This window comes from Poromitra crassiceps (assembly GCF_964638095.1).
Source record: "Poromitra crassiceps genome assembly, chromosome: 4".
NCBI lineage: Eukaryota > Metazoa > Chordata > Actinopteri > Beryciformes > Melamphaidae > Poromitra > Poromitra crassiceps.
In genome coordinates, this window is record NC_139626.1 from 56,307,350 (window position 1) to 56,332,793 (window position 25,444).

At 45.2% G+C, this 25,444-nt stretch overlaps 1 protein-coding gene across 3 annotated transcripts in view; it reads left to right on the forward strand.

Moving 5' to 3' along the window:
• Positions 1-818: 818 nt before the first annotated feature.
• Positions 819-25,444, forward strand: part of LOC310775044 (uncharacterized protein) — a gene marked incomplete at its 3' end in the record, with an annotated part of 69,620 nt that continues 44,994 nt past the window's right edge. The window contains exons 1-4 of one of the 3 annotated variants that reach the window (XM_083635134.1): positions 819-1,018; positions 21,193-21,277; positions 22,028-22,089; positions 22,995-23,111. In XM_083635134.1, coding sequence (XP_083491260.1) covers positions 22,081-22,089; positions 22,995-23,111 — 126 coding nt within the window. In that variant the 5' untranslated portion in view covers positions 819-1,018; positions 21,193-21,277; positions 22,028-22,080. Of the gene's footprint in view, positions 1,019-1,262; positions 1,378-21,192; positions 21,278-22,027; positions 22,090-22,994; positions 23,112-25,444 lie in introns of those variants that run through there. The other 2 variants (XM_083635135.1, XM_083635133.1) reach the window with 2 other exon arrangements.

Genomic DNA, 25,444 nt, shown 5'->3' on the forward strand with positions numbered 1-25,444 from the left:
CAGTGTACTGTATTTAGGTAGAAATTCAATTTTTGATGGCACAGAGGTTTTCTGGTCCAAAAAAAATTCCGCTTTCAGTGTAAACAGGTTGAAAACTCTGTATATTTTTCTGTATGCGGCCCACAACCAAAAAAGTTTGGCCACCCCCCTATAGTATAGTGTCTGTGTGTCACATGAAACTAGTTTTCTGCCATGTTACGAAAGTTGTCATGTCATTGTGTGTCATAACTCAGAATCAGAAACTCAGGATGCAAAATTCCCTGAGTCTGACTTTGTTCATTTGACATTTCCAAGGAGGAACAATTATTTTCTCATTATATCCTATGATTACTCAACGGTTACTCAGCAGTTTTGAAGTAAGACTTACTTAAGATCCGATGCTCAATATAGACCACTGGTGGTTGTTGTTGTTGTAAATGTAAGCCTATATTCCTCAAAGTGGCTTTTATTTTGAAGCGTCCCACCAGAACTCCGACGTTGCCCATTTGCTCTAGCTTGACACTCTGGTCTGCGGGATTATTATGTGAACTCAAATGCCCCCCAATCCGCCGAGGGCTTCAACTGTTTTACGGCTGACACACTTTCCATTTTCTACCAGGTCAGTCACTCACCACTGCTTTTTCTACCTAAACGGAGAGGAGCGCGGCGGGCGTAATCTGAGCGCCGTAGCCTGCTGGCACCGACCCGTGCGTAACAACACACTCCTACCAAATAACAACAAAGAGGACCCGTGCTGCAACAACACACATCCATTTGCGGATCCACGCCCTCCATCCCCCTCTGTCCAAAAAAAAGAAGAAAAAAGAAAGGAGAAAAAGGCGGATTGAAAGCCAAACCGTTTCTACCCCCCCCCCCCCCCCCCCTTAAACCCGATAGAGAAAGTAGCCTCTTTCCACAGCCATGCGGTCAGACATAGCGGGGGTCTGCTCTTATTCAAGCCGGTGAAAACTTTAGAGAAATGGCATTAACTCCAGAGGAGAGGCGCCCGATGCTTCTGCTGCTCCTCATCTCCAACACGGTAGGCTTCTGATCTGCACACATGACATGACGGGCAGGAGAGAGGGGAGGGAGAGGAGAAGGGAGAGAGGGGAGATGAGGGGGGGGGGGGGGGGGGGTACAACCGTCTTTTTGTGTCCCTTTTATCCGCCATATGAGCCCAGCTCGATACTAGAAAGTAACTTCCTCAATGTGGTGGCCGCTGTAGTATCATGTTGTTCCCGGGCTGCGCTGCTGCGCGGCCGCTGTCCGCGCAGGCTGCTCGTCTCTCTGGATGTGCGTAATCTCATCTGGAGAGAGAGAGAGAGAGAGGCCAAGGCCGACATTTTGCCCCGGTCTGAGGAGCCTTCCGAGGGGACATCCGAGGACACAGCGCACAAGGTAGCTGGAGCGGCTTTTCACTACCCACCACACACATAGCTTATACTGCAAACAAAACATTTTTTCATAGCGTTCAACAACCTGTAGGCCAGCATTATTGAAATATATGTTTTTTTTTTTATATATCTTTTAAGGCTCACTGATATTAAATTCACTTGCCCATGCATTTACATCTATTTGCATGCATGGGATAGGCTACAGAACTGCCTTTGACACCATGTTTTGTAGCATAGTTTATCCTAGAGAATATTGCGAAACAAAGCGGCTTTGTCCCGGGATATTAACCAATGTGTTTATTGATAGCCTATATTAAAATATAGCAGACTAGTAGACTGCCTGCTCTACTCTGGCCTACCTGCACATATTTAGGCCTACTTAACAGTTTAAAATACCAGCCTACCGGGTTATATTGTCCCTGAATAAATATACAATTCTTACACTGTAGGATATTATTCCCATATAATTGTTCTTGCCGTTGGGCAGGCTGATTCACAAGTTGGTGTTTTTGCCTGCCTGGTGAATGACCCTGAAGTTGACGGGCGTGTGGTTTGTTATATGAGGACACAACAACTTGCCACCACCACGCAGCTCAGCCTCGGCCGATAACATTATAATAACAACATATAGCCTACATAGCATATAACACCGCCGGCTTAATATAGCAGCACCTGCCTACTGGGGGGGAAGAACAGAACCGGGATCAAACTCTTGCTCTTCGACGTGTTATTATAATTCCTCACAACAACTTGGGAACATTTGAACAAAGTGAGCGGTATGCAGTCTAGTAGAGACGCAGCCCCGGCGCAGCCAGCCCGTTATGCGCCCAAGCCCATCCACATGCTTTAGAAATCGTCCGTATTAACAATTAATATTGGACATCCGGTGGCACTGCCAGCTGCGCCCCATTTTTTGTATTGTTGTCTCTGTGCGCCTGAAAGGATCCCCGCTGTCTGGGGCTGCTGGATACTCCGCGACGTGCTGGCTGTTTGGGTATGGATTTACGCTCCGTGTTTTTTGGTAAAAAAAGAAAGAAAAATAAATGCATGTGTGGATGTGCGGGGAATAGATGGGGAGGCTGTGGACGTGCGGCGGTCGCCTGGCCGTGCCATGCGGGACAAGACTCACTGCTGGCTGCCCACCATATGGCACCTTCCTTCCTCCAGCCGCTGGAGCCTACGTGCTGCTGGCTGCTGGCTGGCTGATCCAGCGGTGTGAGATTGAAGCTGTCCCCGCATAATTTGTCGTGTTGCACTGCTCGATCGCGTTCGTTCATACAGAGGCAGGTTTATCTGTTTGGGGGTAGTTTGGACGAAGCGCACCGGACTGGCACGGAGCGAGGCGAGGCGAGGCGGGGGGCGGCGAGGGGCGGCAGACGAGACGAGACGAGACGGGCCACTTTGGCTCTCTCTCGCTCTGTCATCATTATGGGGGAAGAGGAGCTCCAAGGACACGGGGAGGAGAGGAGAGGAGAGGGGAGGAGAGGGGAGGAGAGGGGAGGAAAGGAGAGGGGAGGAGAGGAGAGGAGAGGAGAGGGGAGGAGAGGAGAGGAGAGGGGAGGAGAGAAGAGGAGAGGAGAGAGAGAGGAGAGGGGAGGAGAGGAGAGGAGAGGGGAGGGGAGGAGAGGAGAGGGGAGGGGGCATCCAGGTCGTTTTGGTGCTTTGAATCCGCAGCGAGTCAAGTTTTTTTTAGGCTAAACGGAAGGAGAGCAGAATGATTGATTTCCCAGAGCGAGAGGAGCTTTGTCCTCCGCCCATTTGGATTTTTAATTTGGCAAATTGGCTTCCTAGACAGACAGACAGACATGCAGACTGACAGACAGACAGACAGGCAGACAGATAGGCAGACAGACAGACAGACAGACAGACAGGCAGACAGATAGGCAGACAGGCAAAACAGACATGCAGACAGACAGACAGACAGACAGACAGACAGACAGACAGACAGACAGACAGGCAGGCAGGCAGACAGGCAGACAGACAGACAGACAGACAGACAGGCAGGCAGGCAGACAGATAGGCAGACAGGCAAAACAGACAGACAGACAGATAGGCAGACAGGCAGACAGACAGACAGACAGGCAGACAGGCAGGCAGACAGATAGGCAGACAGGCAAAACAGACAGACAGACAGACAGACAGACAGACAGGCAGGCAGACAGACAGGCAGATAGCCAGACAGACAGGCAAAACAGACAGACAGATAGGCAGACAGACAGGCAAAACAAACAGACAGACAGACAGACAGACAGGCAGGCAGGCAGGCAAAACAGACAGACAGATAGGCAGACAGACAGGCAGGCAAAACAGACAGACAGACAGACAGACAGGCAGGCAAAACAGACAGACAGACAGACAGACAGGCAGGCAAAACAGACAGACAGACAGACAGACAGGCAGGCAAAACAGACAGACAGACAGGCAGGCAAAACAGGCAGACAGGCAGGCAAAACAGACAGGCAGACAGACAGACAGGCAGGCAGGCAAAACAGACAGGCAGGCAGACAGACAGGCAGGCAAAACAGACAGACAGACAGACAGACAGACAGACAGGCAAAACAGACAGACAGATAGGCAGACAGACAGGCAGGCAAAACAGACAGACATACAGGCAGACAGGCAGGCAAAACAGGCAGACAGGCAGACAAAACAGACAGACAGGCAGACAGACAGACAGCCTCCTGCTGTGTTTCTCCCTGTGTTTCTCCAGCCTCCTGCTGTGTTTCTCCAGCCTCCTGCTGTGTTTCTCCAGCCTCCTGCTGTGTTTCTCCAGCCTCCTGCTGTGTTTCTCCAGCCTCCTGCTGTGTTTCTCCAGCCTCCTGCTGTGTTTCTCCAGCCACCTGCTGTGTTTCTCCAGCCTCCTGCTGTGCAGCCTCCTGCTGTGTTTCTCCAGCCTCCTGCTGTGTTTCTCCCTGTGTTTCTCCAGCCTCCTGCTGTGTTTCTCCCTGTGTTTCTCCAGCCTCCTGCTGTGTTTCTCCAGCCTCCTGCTGTGTTTCTCCAGCTTCCTGCTGTGTTTCTCCAGCCTCCTGCTGTGTTTCTCCAGCCTCCTGCTGTGTTTCTCCAGCCTCCTGCTGTGTTTCTCCCTGTGTTTCTCCAGCCTCCTGCTGTGTTTCTCCAGCCTCCTGCTGTGTTTCTCCAGCCTCCTGCTGTGTTTCTCCAGCCTCCTGCTGTGTTTCTCCCTGTGTTTCTCCAGCCTCCTGCTGTGTTTCTCCCTGTGTTTCTCCAGCCTCCTGCTGTGTTTCTCCAGCCTCCTGCTGTGTTTCTCCAGCCTCCTGCTGTGTTTCTCCAGCCTCCTGCTGTGTTTCTCCAGCCTCCTGCTGTGTTTCTCCAGCCTCCTGCTGTGTTTCTCCAGCCTCCTGCTGTGTTTCTCCCTGTGTTTCTCCAGCCTCCTGCTGTGTTTCTCCCTGTGTTTCTCCAGCCTCCTGCTGTGTTTCTCCAGCCTCCTGCTGTGTTTCTCCAGCCTCCTGCTGTGTTTCTCCGGCCTCCTGCTGTGTTTCTCCAGCCTCCTGCTGTGTTTCTCCAGCCTCCTGCTGTGTTTCTCCAGCCTCCTGCTGTGTTTCTCCAGCCTCCTGCTGTGTTTCTCCAGCCTCCTGCTGTGTTTCTCCAGCCTCCTGCTGTGTTTCTCCAGCCTCCTGCTGTGTTTCTCCAGTCTCCTGCTGTGTTTCTCCAGCCTCCTGCTGTGTTTCTCCAGTCTCCTGCTGTGTTTCTCCCTGTGTTTCTCCAGCCTCCTGCTGTGTTTCTCCAGCCTCCTGCTGTGTTTCTCCGGCCGTTCCCCGGGTTGTCCATCAGCCTGAAGAGGCCTGGTCCTGCAGGCTAAAGGGTCACTGTCTGGTCAAACTGCTCATGTTCTTCATTTGCCTTCTGCTCCGTTGTCAAATGACTTGCTCCCACACACTGGGCAGATGTTTGCATGGTATCAGGTGGAGATGCAGGGGACATGTCTCTCTGGGGACATGAGGGGACATGTATGTCCCTTTTTGAAATGGCAGATTTTGTCCCCATCACTTTTTAAAAGCATAACTTGTTAAAAAAAATGTCTGAAAAATAACGCACCAAGAAATGTTAGCTGACAAAATGAGAATGCTTTCAGAAAGGTTTATTTGCACAGTAAGAAAGTGATGCTAAGTTAAGTCGGCTATAGAGGAAACACTGCTTAAAGGAACACTCCGTCCATTTTCAACCAGCTTTGTATCATTAGAACATCAGTAGTATATCAGAAAACTGTAAACGGTTTTGAAGTCTGTCATTTAATTTGACAGTTATTGAGTGTTAAAGTGTGGACCAGTGACATCACTGGTCCACACTAACTCAAATTAATAACTCATTAACTCAAATCAACTCATCATTCATCTAGTTTGACAGTTATTGAGAGTTGATTTGAGTTAATGAGTTATTAATTTGAGTTAGTGTGGACCAGTGATGTCACTGGTCCACACTTTAACACTCAATAACTGTCAAATTAAATGACAGACTTCAAAACCGTTTACAGTTTTCTGATATACTACTGATGTTCTAATGATACAAAGCTGGTTGAAAATGGGCAAAGTGTTCCTTTAAGCTTTCAAAGTAGGTGATCTGCACTGTTGGATTGACATGGTGTTGCAGCTGTGGATGTGGGGCAGATGGACTGTACTTCTTATGTATGCAGAGTATTTGCGTATTGTCGACTCTGCCTATATAGGCTACTACATTATTTCTCTCGGCGTAATTATCTGACCTCATATCGATCCCCCATTATTGCCTACTAGAATCGCCTAGAATCGCAAATGTTGAAGAAGACCGTTTAAAAAAACGCCTTTCTTTCATCGGGAGTCCTCATGTCCCCCAGCACTTTTCAACACAAAGTGACACTCTTGGGCATCGTGCTCAGGGTCCAGCGATGTCACATGGGATACCTCTGCAGCGCTATAGGGCTTACACACGTACTATTTGTTTTGCCTGTGAAAGCTAAGGGCTGCTGCACCATTTAGCAGGAGGCCTCCAGTGCCATGACAGAGCCCCTTCAGAAGCTCTGTAATCCAGCCTTGAACTACAAGCTCCTTTTCGAGACCAAGAATTTATTGGGTGGAAAAATGAACAGACTTCTTTGTGAAAAATGTAAGTAGCTTTTGATGTGCGCAAGTTATGTTTACAGCGCTCACCGGTCACGTGACTTTTCGTGACGTCGTTGCCCCGGAAGTAAGTTCCCCATTGGACTCAGCTCTCAGTCTTAATCCGTTTCACTACCTTAAGACTGAGAATATTACTATTTCAATCTTTTCATAACGTTAGGTGGTGCTGTTGGAAGCCTTGCATCGGAGAACCAATCATGAGTGTTGTGGGCGGGCCTGCGTGCTTTCTGGGGGCAGTGACGCTCATGCAGAACCGGTGCTGTCGCAAAACATCGCCGCGTTTGCGGAGAAACATATGAATCACTTAGAAACAAACATAACCCGTTAATAGGACGTGTTTCATCCGGCCCCGGCGGCTAGAGGTCTTTCCCCCAGCGATAAGTCCGACTGCCGAGGCTAACGTTACAGTCAGAGCCTGCTGATGACTTCACAGTAGCAAGCGGACCACTTCCGGGTAGGACAAATTATTGTAAAATAAACAACAGGTATAAACTCTCTTTGCAGCACATCAGTGTCTTGCTCTATATTGGAACTATGAAACATTGCATTGCCGCTACCAAATAAAATTCTAATAATAAATGTAGGCGTGTCTGCTGCCGGCCGTTCTCGCCGGGCTCGAAGAGACAGGTTTTGACAATGATATTCCCAGACGTTTGGTGGTTAGGTGGCGCTGTTGGCGCCGCTCACCAAACGTCTGGAAACCGAGACTAGTTCCCCATTAATTCTCGCCGTAGACATTTAGAAAAATCCCGATATAACGAGTTTTAAGGCTGGAACCAAGCCGACCCCGTGACCTACTGAACCATGAGTGACCATAAAACATTCACTTTCAGCAAGAACAAAAAATAACAACGGGGGGGTGGGCGGAGGATCACATTTAATTATATATACAGTATATATATATATATATATATAGTATATATATATATATATATATATATATATATATATATATATATATATATATATATATATATACGTGTGTGTGTGTTCATATATATGTGTGTGTGTGTGTATATATACTGTATGTATGTATATATACACATACACACACACACACACACACACACACACACACACATATATTAGGGCTGTGAATCTTCACCTGTCAACGATTCGATTCGATTCGATTCCACGATACATCACGATGCATCTCGATACAGCTCAAAGTATTGCAGCTCCAATTATCAAATCTTCAATTTTCTGTATCATTACTGCACATGGCTACTTTTTCCATCAATTAATACAAGCAGTCAGATAAATATCAAGTCCCTTTTTTTACTTAGAAAGTGCTTTAAAATCTGAATGTCAACAGAAATTTAAACATAAACGATTCAACGATTCATCGGTCAACGATTCGATTCGATTCGATTCACACGTCCGCATCGCGATGCATCGATTATACGATTCATTTTGACACCCCTAATATATATATGGGAACCTATTTGTTCCTACAGGAATGTCACAGCTATATTATAGTGATACCATGTAGATAAAATACCATAAAGTACAATATTGTCATTATAAACTCAGTGTCTCAGCTAATATTGTGATACGAATACAAGGTATTACAAACTCACTATTTTGGAAATGCATCATATTAACACACACTGTATGTGCCTATAGTAATATTATACTCATATTATAGTTTATTTTATTTGATTTTGATTAGGATCCCCATTAGTCGCAGCAGGATGCTACGGCTATTCTTCCTGGGGTCCGAAAGTTAGATAGTTAAAGATAGTGATAACATAGGAGATGAAAAAATACTAAGGTTCAATAAGGTCACTATAAAACGTACTCTTTTGTGCCACAAACACACTGTAAGTTGTTACAGTAATATTGCACTTTTATCATAGAGGATAAAAAAAACTTGAACTACAATAAGGTTTTTATACAAACCCACATCTCAGCCTACCACAAACACATTATTGCTGCCTATTGGGATATTATAGTGTTTTTTTGTTAGTGTGCCTATGGAATATTGGTTTTAATCTTGTTTCTTCTTTCTTCATTTTTTAATACCCTGTGCTGTGGTTTTATAACAAGCTGTTGCAGAGGTAATTTTTTTTTTTTACCTTTTCTGTGCTTACACAGTGTTCAGGATGCTTACACTAACTGCCCCAGTCCATCACTAAGTTATGGTTATGAAATATTTTTCACCCAAATCAGAGCCCAGAAAGTCATTGAACGTCATCTGGCCCGGGCCTTGTTTGGGTAATAGGATTTGTGTATACAATAAGGTGGAAAACGCACCCCTGTTTAGCATTTATAATATAGGCCTGCTGGCCGAGCCTCGTTTACAAATGCTAAATGGCTAGTTGGCGGAGCATAACGCTGATGCTTATTGGTCAAGTCAAGTTCATTTGTATAGCACATTTCATACACAGAGGCAATTCAAAGTGCTTCACATAAAATGGTTGACAGGAAAAGAAAAGAAGAGAATAAAATGGACATTTAAAAGCATCACAACAAATTAGTGGTTATTGACCCGAAGCGGACGGTCCAGATACGCTGATATATATATAATATATATATGTAACCGAGTTGAATCAGCGCGGATTCCTCGTGAGTCCCGAGTGGTAGCGAGTGGATTGGTTAAATTCACTCCCCAGGTATAAAGGCATGTTAATCAGCTCCACCAAGGGAGCTAGCTCTCTTGGCGTTGCGGGTTAACATGTCGGACTCCCAAGCCGAGGGTCAGCAGTTCAAATCCACCCCTGGGCAAGCCCGCTGCAAGTACCACCTACACAACGCCGTTACATACATATATATATATATATATATATATATATATATATATATATATATATATATATATCTCCCTGTTTTCCTTCTTGGCCTGCTGTGACCTCTCTCTGTCCGCCTCCGTTTATGAGCGGAGGACCTTTGGACCCAGGCTATGTTGAATCAACACACAATGATTGCTGGTTTGTTATTGTACTGCGTGCCTGCCTGGCCTCCTATACACATAACGCCACAGAGCCGCACTGACAACACAAGTGACCAGGGAGCCGATCGGCGCGTGACTTTTCCTATTAATAATAATAACAACAACAACAACAAATAGTACATAGACGAGCACCTGGACAGACACAGTACAGAGGTGACGGAGCTGAGGAGGAAAATGGCCGAGGGCCGATGCGTCACCGAGGGCAAACGAGTGCCTGCAATACGAGCCATCGTGTCAAGCGTTTGCTAAATGCGGCTCCTTCTCTGACAGAATGATACAGTAGCTGAGCTAACTATTATTAGGTTCCTTTTGGGTTTTTCCTTCTTGTTGAGTAAGGAATGTATAGTAAGTAGTAATAGTGGTACTACTGATTAGGGGTGTGTGGGGGGCGGGGGGGGGGGGATCGATACACCATAGTATCGCGATATTTTGCCTGACGATATTGTATCGATATTTGGACGCCAAGTATCGATATAAAAAAATAATAATAATAATAATAATTGCAGGCCATGCCATGCCAGGCCACCGGGCATCTGCCCGAAGCGCCCGATTTTGCAGTCCTCGCCTGCAGTGGCGTATTGAGTCCAGAGAAGCTTAATAATGTAGCCTACATGTGGGGCAAAAACAAGAAACAAAACAAAAAAAACACTGCATGTTTGACTTCCGGTGAGGTCAAGGAAAAGGTAGGAAAAGGAGTTAGACAAATATATCGAAATATCGCAATATTCAATATATCGCAATACTAGAATATCGCAATATCGCAATACTATCGTATTGTGACTCAAGTATCGTTTTAGTATCGTATCGTGGGCATCTGGTGATTCCCACCCCTACTACTGATGATACAAGCCGGCTACTGACATAAAACCTATAGGCCCTTATGGTAAACCCACAGTAGCCCACTTGCTCTCCTTTACAGACTGGCCCACCTTAAGCTTCTGGCATACTCTTCGCGCACGCACTGGAGGCGGGGCTCTGAGGAGGGCGTGCGCGGGCCAAAACGGAACATACTCAGTGCGCAGCTCCATGCTCCACGCAGTCTGAATGAAATTGAATGTAACGTTCCCAATTCTATGTATTAAATTATAAAAAATGACCCTCAACATTTGGGAAGGCTAAGCCACACAACTAGTTCGTTATAATCGAACGTCATGCTTCAAAGGCAACTTTACGACGGTGAGGACTCAATCACAGCAGATATCCGCTGATAGCCTACCACGGAGATCTCACAGGCACAGGCAGCAAAACCCGACGCGCTGATAGAAAAATCTCCATGGACGCGCCGCGCTGCGCTCAGGCCTCGCCCCCCGACACGCCCCGTGCGATGACGTCATAATCGCCGTGCGCCCTATGCGCTTGGCTGGGCGCGAAGAGTATGTCAGAAGCTTAATGCTGATCATCTCATGCAAAAACAAAACAAAAAACGTAAAAAATAAAATAAAGAAAATGTAGTTTTTGCATGTAGTACATGGGTTATTTTCACCAATTCTATTTGAATATTTCTGCATACCGGGGTCCATAAACAGTCTTGGAATTGCATAAATTGGTACGAGCGGAAAGCTGAGACTCTTGTTTATTCAATGAGTCCAAACTGTATTCATGTGTGGTGATGTTATGTCCCCGTAGGAACCATTCCGTTGTAGTGAGGCCATTTTTGGAAACTTGACCTCACTGTATAAAATGAGCTGTTGTGACCTCTAGGATCATCACAGCCTCATGAAACTTTACAACCACAAAATAGAGATGTGGGCCGTTCAGGGGATGTACAGTACGTGGCTTTTCTAGGTATATTGACAATAAGGGGGTTTCTGAGCATTTTCCACAACACAATTGCTCACCACCCAATCGCAGAGGAATGCAATTCTTTGATGCCAAATCACAGCATGGATTTTCCTATGGTGTTTCCTGAAGGTCTTGGTGTCTTCATGTATTTTGGAGGGTTTCCCCCCACCCATCAATTCCCGAATGGTCAAAAATGGTTAAGTGGTGCAGTGGTAAGCGCTGTCGCCTCACAGCTCGAAGGTCCTGGGTTTCGATTCTCACCTGTGACGCTGTGAACGCTGAAGGAGCGCGTGCCCGTCCGCATGTCCTCGAGTGCCCACCGCCCGGGCGGGGTCGTCAAAAGGGCCTTTCTGTGCGGAGTTTGCACGTTCTCCCCGTGCCTCCCGGGGGTTTCCTTCATATAGGAACCCCCTTCACAAAAACATGCAATATCCTGGTTGCTAATGTGGTTCTTCCTCTGGTCGTTAAAGGGCGCCTGTTCAGAGGGAGGGGAACTGGTTGGAATAGCGTGATCCTCCCACGTGCTATGTCCTACCAGTGAAGCTTCCTCTGTCAGGTGAAAAGAAGCGGCTGGCTAACTGCCCATGTCTCGGAGGAAGCATGGAGCCAGTTTCGTCTCTCCCCAGATCGGCAGAGGGTGGAGCAGCAACCAGGATAAATAAATTAAATTAGCACTAATGGGGGATAAAAATGGGATTAAAAAAAATCCCATTTCACGTATCTCTACGTGATACGTATCGTATCGTGAGGTCCTTGCCAATACCCAGCCCTATAAGTCCCCCTCCCGTGTGTGTGTGTGGGGGGGGGCAAACCAAGACCAGTCTTGAGTACTCCAACACTATTCTTGCTAGTGTTACTACTTCTACCACTACTTTACTCCTTCTAAATGTTGTGTTTGTCATAAACGTGTGTGTGTGTGTGTGTGTGTGTGTGTGTGTGTGTGTGTGTGTGTGTGTCTGTATGTGTGTGTGTGTACACCCTTTGTTTGAGTAGTGTGCCTGCTCAGTATGCCAACATACCAGCTTTCCACACGGCGCCAAGACCGTGTCATAACCGCCCAGCCAGGCCTCACTTCCTCATTCCTCGGTGCCCGAGGTCACTGAACCCAGATCAGTGTCACAACATCTATACCGTGGTGTTGTTCTGAGATCACTGAACCCAGATCAGTGTCACAACATCTATACCGTGGTGTTGTTCTGAGGTCACTGAACCCAGATCAGTGTCACAACATCTATACCGTGGTGTTGTTCTGAGGTCACTGAACCCAGATCAGTGTCACAACATCTATATCGTGGTGTTGTTCTGAGATCACTGAACCCAGATCAGTGTCACAACATCTATATCGTGGTGTTGTTCTGAGATCGCTGAACCCAGATCAGTGTCACAACATCTATATCGTGGTGTTGTTCTGAGATCACTGAACCCAGATCAGTGTCACAACATCTATACCGTGGTGTTGTTCTGAGGTCACTGAACCCAGATCAGTGTCACAACATCTATATCGTGGTGTTGTTCTGAGATCGCTGAACCCAGATCAGTGTCACAACATCTATATCGTGGTGTTGTTCTGAGATCGCTGAACCCAGATCAGTGTCACAACATCTATATCGTGGTGTTGTTCTGAGATCACTGAACCCAGATCAGTGTCACAACATCTATCGTGGCGTTGTTCTGAGATCGCTGAACCCAGAGCAGTGTCACAACATCTATATCGTGGTGTTGTTCTGAGGTCGCTGAACCCAGATCAGTGTCACAACATCTATATCGCGGTGTTGTTCTGAGATCACTGAACCTAGATCAGTGTCACAACATCTATCGTGGTGCTGTTCTGAGATCGCTGAACCCAGATCAGTGTCACAACATCTATCGTGGCGTTGTTCTGAGATCGCTGAACCCAGATCAGTGTCACAACGCCTATCGTGGCGTTGTTCTGAGATCGCTGAACCCAGATCAGTGTCAGAACGCCTATCGTGGCGTTGTTCTGAGATCGCTGAACCCAGATCAGTGTCAACATTTTGCATAGGGAGGTTTACGTTGCTGCCATGCACAGCCAGGCAGTGTGTCTGTGTGTGTGCGTGTACGTGTGCGTGTGCGTGTGCGCTTGTGTGTGTGTGTGATACTGTTGCTCTGTGTTTCATCATATCCCAGGCTGATAGTCACAGATTGGAGTTTTGGAGTTTTAGTAACACTTCTCAGTGGCAGAGCTACCCTGAATGCAGAGATAGTCTGAGTGGTTGAGTTGAAGCTCAGTGGGCGGAGCCAAAGAACCACAGCCCTTTGGAGCGCTAACGGTTGATGCTAGAATGGATCGGCCCGGAGGGATCTAACCCCGCCAACCAATCATCCCTCCCCATGCCTGGACCCAACCAATTTGCAGTCCTCCGGACGATCCATTCTAGCATCGACCTTAGCTAACTGGCAAACTTGAACGGCAAATAAGGAACTAATAAAGATGGCCAAAATAAGAGTCAAATATAGTGCCATGACTTTTTTTCATCGGTTCATCATGACCATGGCATTCATGATGTTGATGGTCAGCAGCTAGCTACTAGCTTACTGTGAGAGCTATATTAGGCTATGGCTAGTTTGAACTTCTTGAAGGTCAGCTAATACGCTAACTAGCTAATCTTAACTATTGACTGATAACTTATTGTGGCTAGACTGCCCAACCCCCCCCCCCCCCCCCCATCCCCATGGCTGAGGGCATCATGAGCCAAAGTCAGGTGAGTCAGTCAGTCAGTCAGGAAGGCTTAGTGAGATGGTGATGTGACGGCTGGGCGGTGCCTAAACACGGCAAACTCCGCCTCGGCCCGCGTGGACGCCGGTCGAGCTAAAACAAAAAGGCACATTCACCCCCCGACACCACAGCACAGACAGTAGGCTGCTGTGAGCGCTGCCAGCTTGTGTTGTGAAAATGTCCAGACAGAAGGAACTCTTATTTCATTTTGGAGCCTGCGAGTACAATGTGCTCAAGTGTAATAATCACCTCCTCCTTTCTGTTTCTGTGCAGTGCCCCTTCGCCCCGCTGCTGCACAGCGCTGTGTGTCTCTTTGTTCACTCAGTGTTTGTTAATATTGACTGTGTCATGTGTCCAAAATGCACCGAATCCGACACTGGTCAGCGAATACGAGTGTTGATTAAGCGCTCGTTCTGCAGTTGGGGGCGGGGGGATGGGGGGGGCTTGCATAAATTAATATGGAAATACACAAATTAATAGTATGTTTAGAATGGTGTGTGCGAGAGAGAGTGTTTTGACAGTAAATGCGGTTGTGTCAGTTATATGCTGGAGTCTATGTGCGTTAGGGGTGTCAAAAATGATCGATTATAAGATGCATTGCGATGCGGACGTGCACGATTCTGCATCGATTCACAAATGTCAAAAATCGATTATTAAATTGTTTTTATTTTTCTTTGGATCATAATACAATGCAATTCCAAATGCACATTTATTTTAAAAGTAGCCACACAGTGAGAAAAAAGAAATCATGTATTGGGGAAAAAAGTGATTCATCGATTGAAGATGCATCGAGATGCATCGATAATCGTAATCGAATCGAATCGTAGCCCTCTGAATCGTAATCGAATCGTGAGGCCAGTGAAGATTCACAGCCCTAATGTGCGTGCGTGTTCAGTTGGTAGCACTTTACTTGCGCTCACGTGATCCGTTCGCGCCAACTGTCATATCGGTTGTGCGTGCTAGGCTATTATTATCTACCGCCACGTTATCTTCTACTTTCCCTTCTCACTGAGCTTCGGTCTAAGGATACATCGCTAGAAAACTGTTTTTTGGCTCCGCCTATTGAGTATGAATTCAACCAATGATGTTATTTCTGCCTCCAGAGCAGAAAAAAACCGCAATATGCCCTCTAGCCTCCTCTCCTCTCTTATCCCGTCTCCTCCTTTCCTTTCCTACACTCTCGTCTCCTTTCCAGTTCTCTCCTCATCCCTGACTGTTGTCTCTCCACTCAGCTTGTCCGACACCAGGGGTCACCAACCTTTTTGAGACTGAGAGCTATCTGCAGGGCAGAGAGTGATGTGGAGGGCTGCTAGAGTGAGACACACTCAAGGCTGCCTCCATAGGGTCCCATTATAAAGGCTGGAAAAAAAGCATCAAACGTAAAGTGCGATTTCTCAAACAGCACAAAAGATCAATTAAAGCTGAATTAAGGTGATCGAGTCCTAAAAGTGGTGACTCGTTTAAAGTTCAAATGGAGTGTCTATAGCTTAAAGTATGAAGGAGCAGTTAAGGCCTAAACATGGTCGTCCGTCAGAGCCTCGCCCCGCCCTCCCCGTGTGACGGCGGGTGGAGCGCCGTCCTACGGGGAGGGGCCGCCGTCGGCTGACGGGGGCTGCTCGAAAATGTGACTTCACGGCGACGATACGTGCGTGACGACAGCTGCAGGAGAGTTGTGATTGGCCGTTGCCTTGGCTCTTCGTCGTAAAGTCGCCTTTCAAAGCATGATGTTAGATTATAACGAACTAGTTGTGTGGCTTAGCCTTCCCAAATGTTGAGGGTCGTTTTTTAGAATTTAATACATAGAATTGGGAACGTTACATTCAATTTCATTCAGACTGTCTGGCACACAATCTCCGCCATTTTCACACGGAGCTTCCACAGGAGGAGGGGGGTGGGAGGAGGGAGGGCGTAGTGGCGTCCGAGCATGTAGGGCTCGCTGGCGCCGCCAGACGGCGAGACGGCTCCAATTCGAGGCGGACGGACGACCATGTTTAGGCCTTTACAGTTAAAAAAAGGGCACCATGAACGCTGTTTAAAACGAACGCAGTGTTTCCCATACATAAAGGAATTTGTGGCGCACCGCCACAAAAGGATTTTGACCGCCACAAAAAGATGTTGACCAAAAAAAAAAAAAAAAAGAAAAAAAAAAAAGAAAAAAAAATATATATATATTTTTTTTTACAGTGCACGGTGCACCTGAACGCAACATGCAAGATACCCGCTGAATAAGTGTCCAAATGTTTATGTCATTCTGGCCAATACTTCTGTTATAGCATTTCAGTCTGGAATATGGAATATCTTTCAATAATCTATGATTTAGCTGCTAAATTGTCAAATACCGCCATCTGCTCGCTACCCAGGCACTTATGTATGTACTTAACCTAACTAACTTAACCTAACCAACTATCCGGTGTGCACAACATTGTCAGCCTAAACTCCGGCTGACAGCCCAAAAACCTACAATCCGCTACAGAAAAATGTATATTGTTTGTTTATTAACTGGCCCCTCGCCTTCTATCATTTCACGAAAGTGGCAAAGCAAGTTTAGTATCCCTGACCTATAGGGAGAAATTTAGTTTGTCATTGTAAACCCACACAGCACAGTAATGATGACATGTTCTTCATAGATCTAGCCTTTTAATTTTGCTCTTAAGCTTTCTCAAAGTACACCAAATTCATGCATTTTACTTTAAATGCATGAATTGAAAGTAAAAAAATGAATTTAAAGTAAAAAAATGAACGCAGTCCCCCACCACAAATACTCAAAATCCTGTGGGAAACACTGCGAACGGCAGTTGCACCCGGACGTCTGTTGAAGCCGTTTAGCAACATCTGATCCCTCGTATTGAAATTGAGTTTGCACTTTGCTGGGTCGCTCCAATAAGAAGCAGGCACAAGATATGCATCAGTAATGCTCACACCAGAGATGGAGACTTGGACTTGAGTCGCATTTCAGTCACACACACACACACACACACACACACACACACACAGAGGGGGTCCTAGGCATCTGGAGGCTCCAGGCCAAGCCACGAAGGAGGCCCCTACCGGCGGCGCCCCGGCGCGCCGGCGGAAAAAAATTTGACCTTTTTTGGACGTATTTTTGCCATATTTAGAGGCTGTTTGAAGTTACATCCCCCCTCAGATTCAATGGGCATGACCCTCTGCATCCTCTCTCATTCTCTTTGTGAATCTTGTAATCTTTATATCTTTGTCACTTGTCATCTTTATATCTTTATCTTTGTCACTTGTAATCTTCATAATCATATCTTTATCTTTGTCATCTTTATATCTTTATCACTTGTAATCTTCATAATCATATCTTTATCTTTGTCACTTGTCATCTTTATACAGTAAACCAAATATAGATCACTCATTCAACTCAACATCAATCTACAAATAAACATCAATGTGTAAATAATAAGTAAACAATAAGGCACTCCCACAATACAAAGAAACATCAATAACTCAAATGAAGGCACTATCAGTGGACAGCGAACGGGCACTGCAATTTAGCATGAACAAGGAGCCACATGGCGGACGAATCCACCGCATGTAGAACACAGTATAAACGTCATTCCACACAGACAACAACAAATAATAACACTCACTTGTTCCTTGGACTAGGGATGTCAACGTCGTTGTTCGGTTATTGCTGTCGGTCTATCAGTTAATATAAAAAAAAAAAAAAAAAAAAGGGTTTTTTTTTTTTCTTTTTTTCTGCGAGGCCCTCTAGTGGACGGGGCTCCAGGCGGCTGCCTGTTCGGCCTGGTTCAAGGACCGCCTCTGCACACACACACACACACACACACACACACACACACACACACACACTCACTCACAGTGACTTGAGACTTGACTTGAGACTCGTCCTCAAAGACTTTGAGACTTGACTTGGACTTGAGGTTTGAGACTTGTTGTGATCAATCTTTATTTTTGTATTTTTTGTGTGCGCATTAACATTAAGGAAATGTCTAGCAATAATAATGTCAACTAATCAATGCTGATACTGTATGCTAAGCAGTGTTGGGCAAGTTACTTTCAAAATGTAATATACTACATATTACTAGTTACTTTCATTTGAAAGTAATAAGTTACTTTACAATATTACTTTCTGTGTAGAGTAACTTGTTACTTATTACACTACTTTTGCATTACTTTTACCAAAACAACCGCAGCAGCAGAATGACATCGCCGCCCCGGAACCATCCCGAAAAATAATTTAAACCGTCTTGAAGTCAGTGTAAACAATCCAAAATTCTAAATTGTATTCTTTTCCTTTGTTATTGTCACATATAGTGGGTTTTTTTTTGCATAAAAACACACAGTTTGATTAGGAAATGATTGTATCTTTATTTAAATATGTGCTTTGATTAAAAAAAGTAACTCAATTTGTAACTTGAGTTACTTGACAAAGTAACTGGTATAATATTACTGAAATCCTATAAGTAATAAGTTATATTGCTGAGTTACTTCTAAAAGTAATATATTACATGTAATGTGTTACTTTTGTAATGAGTTACCCCCAACACTGATGCTAAGAGATAAATGAGTGACGATAATACAGTTTTGCAAAAAAAAAGAGACTTGTGAGCATCTCTGGCTCACACACAAGACTAGAAGAGGTTTTTTTTGGTCTTTTGCTTGTTTATTGGCCGACCATTCCAAGAGATGCCATCACTCATAGCTGCCCCCCCTTTATATACTTCAATCTAATAGCACGTCCTCGTATAAATACCATTTAAGCGTCAAGAGTCCAGTGTTGGTCATATATCGCATCTTGTTCTTGTTCCATGGTGGTGATGGCCCCTGAGACTAATGCATCTGGAGCCAAGCTTCTGCTCAGATTGCTTAATAAGCAGTGTTGGGGGTAACTCATTACAAAAGTAACATATTACATGTAATATATTACTTTTAGCAGTAACTCAGTAATATAACTTATTACTTATAGGATTCCAGTAATATTATACCAGTTACTTTGTCAAGTAACTCAAGTTACAAATTGAGTTAAAAAAATTTTTTAAATCAGACCTTATTTAACACATTCACTGCCAACAACGTATGAACACGTTTTCAGAATCCAGCTGTTCCCTGCCAACAACGTGTTTACACGTTTTTGGCATCGATTTTTTTTTTTGACGGTGGGTTGTGCATCTAACCCTTTTACATCTCTTATATAATTATTGGAGCCACCGAACGTTTACAACCCATTCCACCGACCCACTAAGTGGCAACAGTGCTCTCCTGGCTAGAGAAAGGAAAGCATTTTTTTAACTTGTCACGCCATTCTCAGCCCAGCCATTCTCCTTTTCGCGCTGATTGCTGGCGATGCGGGATTGCAAATTTACATAATAGATTCAGCCGATCTACTATGATCGGGTGATAGATTACAGGTGGAGGAACACACTTTGAAACACGCAGCATAAATATGACCAGAATCGCAAAAGCTTCTCTCAACCAAAACTCCAAACGAGCGAGTCCATCCCGACTTCCTCAAACAGCGGCCGTGCAGACATGCAGGCACAGGAGAGCAGCAAAGCACTGACTGGTGACAAGCTTGTCCGCCCACGGAGGGAGGAGTTGAAGCAACTCGAGAGGGAGGGAGAGAGAGAGAGAGAGAGAGAGAGAGAGAGAGGGAGGGAGAGCGAGAGGGAGGGAGAGAGAGAGAGAGAGCGAGAGGGGGAGGGAGAGAGAGAGAGAGAGAGCCAAAAATGAATGGTTAAAGTGACTGTTCCATCCAATTTCACAAAAAGCCGTTTATCTCTGAATATTCTTTCTGACGCTAAAACCATGCTGTATTCAACTGCTAATGCTTACATAACTACTAACTCTACAAACTAACTCTTTTAGACAGAGAAAGTACACATTCTATTAGTACTTTTGAGATATTGTATGTTCACAAACTCCAAGCTGAAACGAATCCTCGGCTCTTATAAAATGAGCCATAATCCTCAAAAAACGGCTTGGCAGAAGCTACCTACAGCAAAAAAAAACGTCTGGCAGTCAATGTGTTAAAAAAGACAATCATTTCCTAATCAAACTGTGTTTTTATGCAAATAACCACTATAGATGACAATAACAAAGGAAAATAATAACATTTAGAATTTTGGAGTGTTCACACTGACTTCAAGACGGTTGAAATTATTTTTCGGGATGGTTCCGGGGCGGCCATGTTATTCTGCAGCTGCTGTTCTTTTGGTAAAAGTAATCCAAAAAAGTAGTGTAATAAGTTACGAGTTACTCTACACAGAGAGTAATATTGTAAAGTAACTTATTACTTTCAAATGAAAGTAACTAGTAATATGTAGTATATTACATTTTGAAAGTAACTTGCCCAACACTGTTAATAAGCAGAGTCAGAGATGAGTGGACACGAGAATGTGAATGTTTGAGAAAATGCATTTTGAATGAGCACCCTCTTGATGTAACACAATTGGACTGCGCACATGTGATGAACATAACGTAACAAATATGATGTTGTATCCACCTTATGTTCAGACGCGGGGGCGGGCCAAATTCTTCCGGGTCGTGTTAACACTTCCGGCGGTCACGGCGCCAAATATAAAAGAACGTCGAGGGAAGAGAGTTGTTTTTGTAGCGGACAGTGCCGGGGGTAAAACAAAGAACGTAGCCTACTAATTTGAGCTCGGTACACAGCCAGCAAGCAGAGTATCCACTGTTAGCCAGGTCAGATAACGTTATGGTCGACAATGACGAGCACTTTCTTGTAAAACATACCTGGACTCCAACAAAGAAAGCTTCAGATGGTTTTCTCTCCTCCGAGCGCAGCTCGAGCCACTTACAGTCTATAAGACCCGCAGACGTTAACGTAATTCACTGGAATGCGAGACTTAACGAGCCAGTTACATGGCGTTGCATTCTTAGACATTGCCGTTTGCTTTTATTTGGTATGTTACATACAATTGGCTAAATGATTAGTTAATTCAGAGTTAGATGATATTGGAGCGGCGCAGCCATTTTATTTTTATTTACTTTTTGCCGGAAGTCTACATAAGGTGAATACTGTATGTGTATATGATGATGATGATGATGATGATGAAGACTAGCTGGTACCATGGGCATCAGCTAATGGGGATACTTTTAAATAAAAAATAAATAAATACAAGAGATTTGTCGCTCACTGAGTTAAACTCCTGTTTGACTCTCTGTTTCCCCCTCCTCCTCCTCCTCCTCCTCCTCCTCCTCCTCCTCCTCCTCCTCCTCCTCCTCCTCCAGGCGGGGCAGAGAGCTGCGGGGCTGCGTCATGTGAGGAGGGCTTGACCCCTTCACCCTCTCAACTTTGACCCCGTCGCCGCCTCAGGTAAGCCACGCCCTCGCCTCCTCCTCGTCCACCGTAGGGCTGGACGATATGGTTGCAGTCGATGTCACGATGATAATAATAATAAGGATTCTTTTCGATATCGATATAAATTATGATGAGGTGGCTCGTATGAAATCACGTTAAATAATCAAATGAATGTTCATCATATTGAAGTGAAATAATACCTGCATTCGATCCTTCTTGTACGCAGATCTAGAGGAGAAAAAAAACCTATTTGTCTGGTTTTCCTCATAGCCAATGACCTCAAGCGTTCTTCCATTCAACGCAACGACTTTTACAGATTTTGCTTTTAAACAATAACAGAAAAATGTGAAGGCTGTCTGTGATTTTTTTTCACGCAGGCAATAAACACACTGCGACAGAGTTTCTCCTTCGCCCCTTTCTGTCAAAAATCGCCAGACAACGAGAAAGCCTCGCACCACGCCACCTCCGGTTCAGACAGCGGACGCGTGCGTCTCGTTTTCCCCAAATCCCCACTGATCATCACAATGTAAATCCCACTGAAAGACGATAAACGATACGATAGAATTATCGTCCGCCTCCTTCTCCCCCAGCCTCTCCGTTCAGCCTCCATCCCCCTGCCTCTTCTCTCTCTCCTCTCCTGCCCCCACGCCTTCCACCCCCAACACACACACACACACACACACACACACACACACACACACACACACACACACACACACACACACACACTTTGATGCTGGGCTCTCTGAACGTGTGTTTTCACAGCAGAACACACACCTGACACTGTGACTGTGACCTGACACCCCCCTGCCTCGGGCATGCCTCAGGTAAAGTACGAGCGCCTCTCAACGATATGATGCAGTGTTTACCGTACCTGTTTTGTTTTTTTTATATATATTTTTTCCAGATTTTTTTATCAAGTCAAGTTTATTTGTATAGCCCTAATTCACAAGCACGTCCCAGAGGGCTTCACAGAAAATATGTCTAGCTAATTCTAGCTGACACAACAGTAGCAAATTACCGTAGTAATGATAACACGTTGAACAATTGATAGAGAAATAGAGAAAATATAGAAATATAGGAGAGAGCAGGAGAAGGGAGGGAGAGCAGGGGTAATGTGAGAGAGCAGGAAAGTGATGAGGTGGGGAGGGAATGGGAAATGTTGGGGCGTATAGGAGGTGGGGAAGGAGCAGGGGAAGGGGGAAAGAGGAGAGAGCAGGAGAGGGGAGGTGGGATGGAGAGCGGGGGGATGTGGGGGAGGAGAGAGCAGGGAGAGGGAGGAGGTGGGGGAGAGAATGGGAAATGCGGGGAGGGAGAGAACAGAAGGAGAGGTGGGGAAGGAGCAGGGGAAGGGGGGAAAGAAAGAGAATGGGTGCCATGCTTTAAAATAGAATGGATGCCATGCTTTAGAATAGTGTGTGTGTGTGTGTGTGTGTGTGTGGGGGGGGGGGGGGGTTCGGGAAGGGGAGGAGGTGGGGAGGGAGAGCAGGGGGAGTATGAGAGACTATATGGAGAGAACAGGGAAAGGAGGGCTAGCTGACACAACAGTAACAAATCCCACAAGTTATCCCATTTCTATCCCCCGTTAGTGCTAATTTTAATTTATTTATCCTGGTTGCTGCTCCGCCCTCTGCCAATCTACCTGTTTGATTAGGATCTCACTGTGTGTGTGTGTGTGTGTGTGTGTGTGTGTGCGTGTGCGTGCGCGTGTGTCTCTCCCCTCCCCCCTCAGCCGGGTATGAATGGGATGGAGCCTGCGTTTGGCGAGGCCTACGGGGGCCACAGGGGCCTGCTGAGCCCCTACCCTCTGGCCATGTCGCCACAAGGGGGCAGGACCGAGTACGACCAGGTGAGACGGCGTGCCCATATACATGGTTTTAGTCCATAGACCCTTCTCACGGGGGCCGTTTTGTGTCGAAAAGGCAGGGTACAGACAGGTGTAAGCAAAACACTAATTAGGGTTTCCAACTTCCATGATTGGAATTTGGAAACCCTCATTAGTGTTTTGCTTGCACCTGTGTTTATTCGGCCTTTTCGACACAAAACGGCCCCCGTGAAAAGGGTCTATATTCAGGCTTCCCACAAGGCTTTGCAAATCATTCACAGCTTGTGTATTTTGCACAAAAAAAAAAAAAAAATCAGAGTTTTTGAAAAGAAAAGGATGACATTGAAAGTGCTTCCTTATTAAATGTAGCATCCAAATTCATCCTGCGGAAAAAAAACGCGATGGGTATTTGCATTGGTAAAGAGTTTGATTTCTTTTGATTTGCAGTTCCGTGTTTTCGCCACCGTTTCTTGATTTGACAAGATCATCCTGGCGGTGAAATTGAAAGAGTCAGAGAATTTCACCAATTAAAGACCTCAAAAGCTCGACTTTGACAACAAAGTGAGTGTGCGAGAAGCATGAATAATGCGCCTGTGGCCTATATTCACAAACCGCTTCCACAATGTCTCACTTTCCTTGCTATCTAAAGTGATAGTGACAGTGATAGTGAAAGTGATAGTGAAAGTGATACTGAATCAGAATAATTTCCCCTGCCGAGTATAATAGACAATAATGTAGACAGGGGGTTTCAAAGTGTGGGAGACTCCCTCAGAGAACATAATAGACAGTTGCACCTTCCCAAGTCCCCCCCCCCCATTATTATTGCCATGGTTACTATAATACTACTATTGTTGTTGTAGGCTCCACTCGGGCATAACGACGAGTTCCACAAATGTTGTCAACATCTTTATACTATTCTTACTTATTTATCCTTCTTTTTCCAAATATCTTCTTTTAAACATTGGAAAGATCTTTATCCACTCTGAAGGACTTAACACTTTATTATAATTAGCCCCGTGCAGTATAGCGATTTCCAGTGTTGGGCAAGTTACTTTCAAAATGTAATATACTACATATTACTAGTTACTTTCATTTGAAAGTAATAAGTTACTTTACAATATTACTGTCTGTGTAGAGTAACTCATTACTTATTACACTACTTTTGCATTACTTTCACCAAAATAACAGCAGTAGCAGAATGACATCGCCGCCCCGGAACCATCCCGAAAAATAATTTCAACCGCCTTGAAGTCAGTGTAAACCGTCCAAAATAGTCAATGTTATCCCGTTCCTTTGTTATTGTCATCTATAGTGGTTATTTGCATAAAAACACACAATTTGATTAGGAAATGATTGTATCTTTATTTAAATATGTGCTTTGATAAAAAAAAAAAAAAAAAAAGTAGTTACTCAATTTGTAACTTCTCTTACTTGACAAAGTAACTGGTATAATATTACTGACATCGTATTGGTAATAAGTTATATTACTGAGTTACTGCTAAAAGTAATATATCACATGTAATGTGTTACTTTTTATAATCAGTTACCCCCAACACTGACCCCCCACCTGGTTTCTCCTCTGACAGCCAGAGCTCACCTCGTCAGAGGCAGCCAGACTGGGGGCTGATTTGCGGTGGAAGCCATTGTGCAGGCAGCACGGCCAACTTCAGTTGGCTGCGCATTTTCTTCTCTCTGTTTTTTTTCCGCGTCACGTCACGTCACAACCAAACCCCCCCCCCCCCCCCCCCCCAGGGGAGACGTGCCTCGCACTTTGAAAACCGCTGCTGCAGACGGATCTGTCTGAAGCAGAGCAGTGGTTTTCATTCCAGAGAGTGCTGCTGGTTTTCCACCTCAAATCTGATGGAATGAAAACCAGCACGAAGACCACGATGGAAATGAGTCTTGTGGACTTTGTGTGTAAATTCCTCGATCATTTTATAACATGCGTATGGTTGTGGCCTAAGGGCTTCTGTTCATTATGTATTTGAACACTCTTGTCAAATTCATTAATTCATTAATTCAGGAATTACATCTATTTAAGACGAGCAGTGGTTCTCATCGTGGGGTCTTTGAGGGCATTCCAGCAAATTGATGGATTTTGAAACTTCAGCATTATTTTATTTACACGAACAATTAGAGAATGTAGAAGACTGACTATTTGCATCATAGCTTCTCTGTTCTCCCTCTGAACAAAATCAAATCTGAGAATAAAAATATTCTGTGGCAACAGAGACATGCCCCTGCCCTCGTGCCGCAGTGGTGGCCTGGACTTCCTGGGTGGTGGCACCCTTCTTATATATAAATATAATATTCTTTATCTGAGAATAAAAATATTATCAGATTTGGGTGAATGAGAC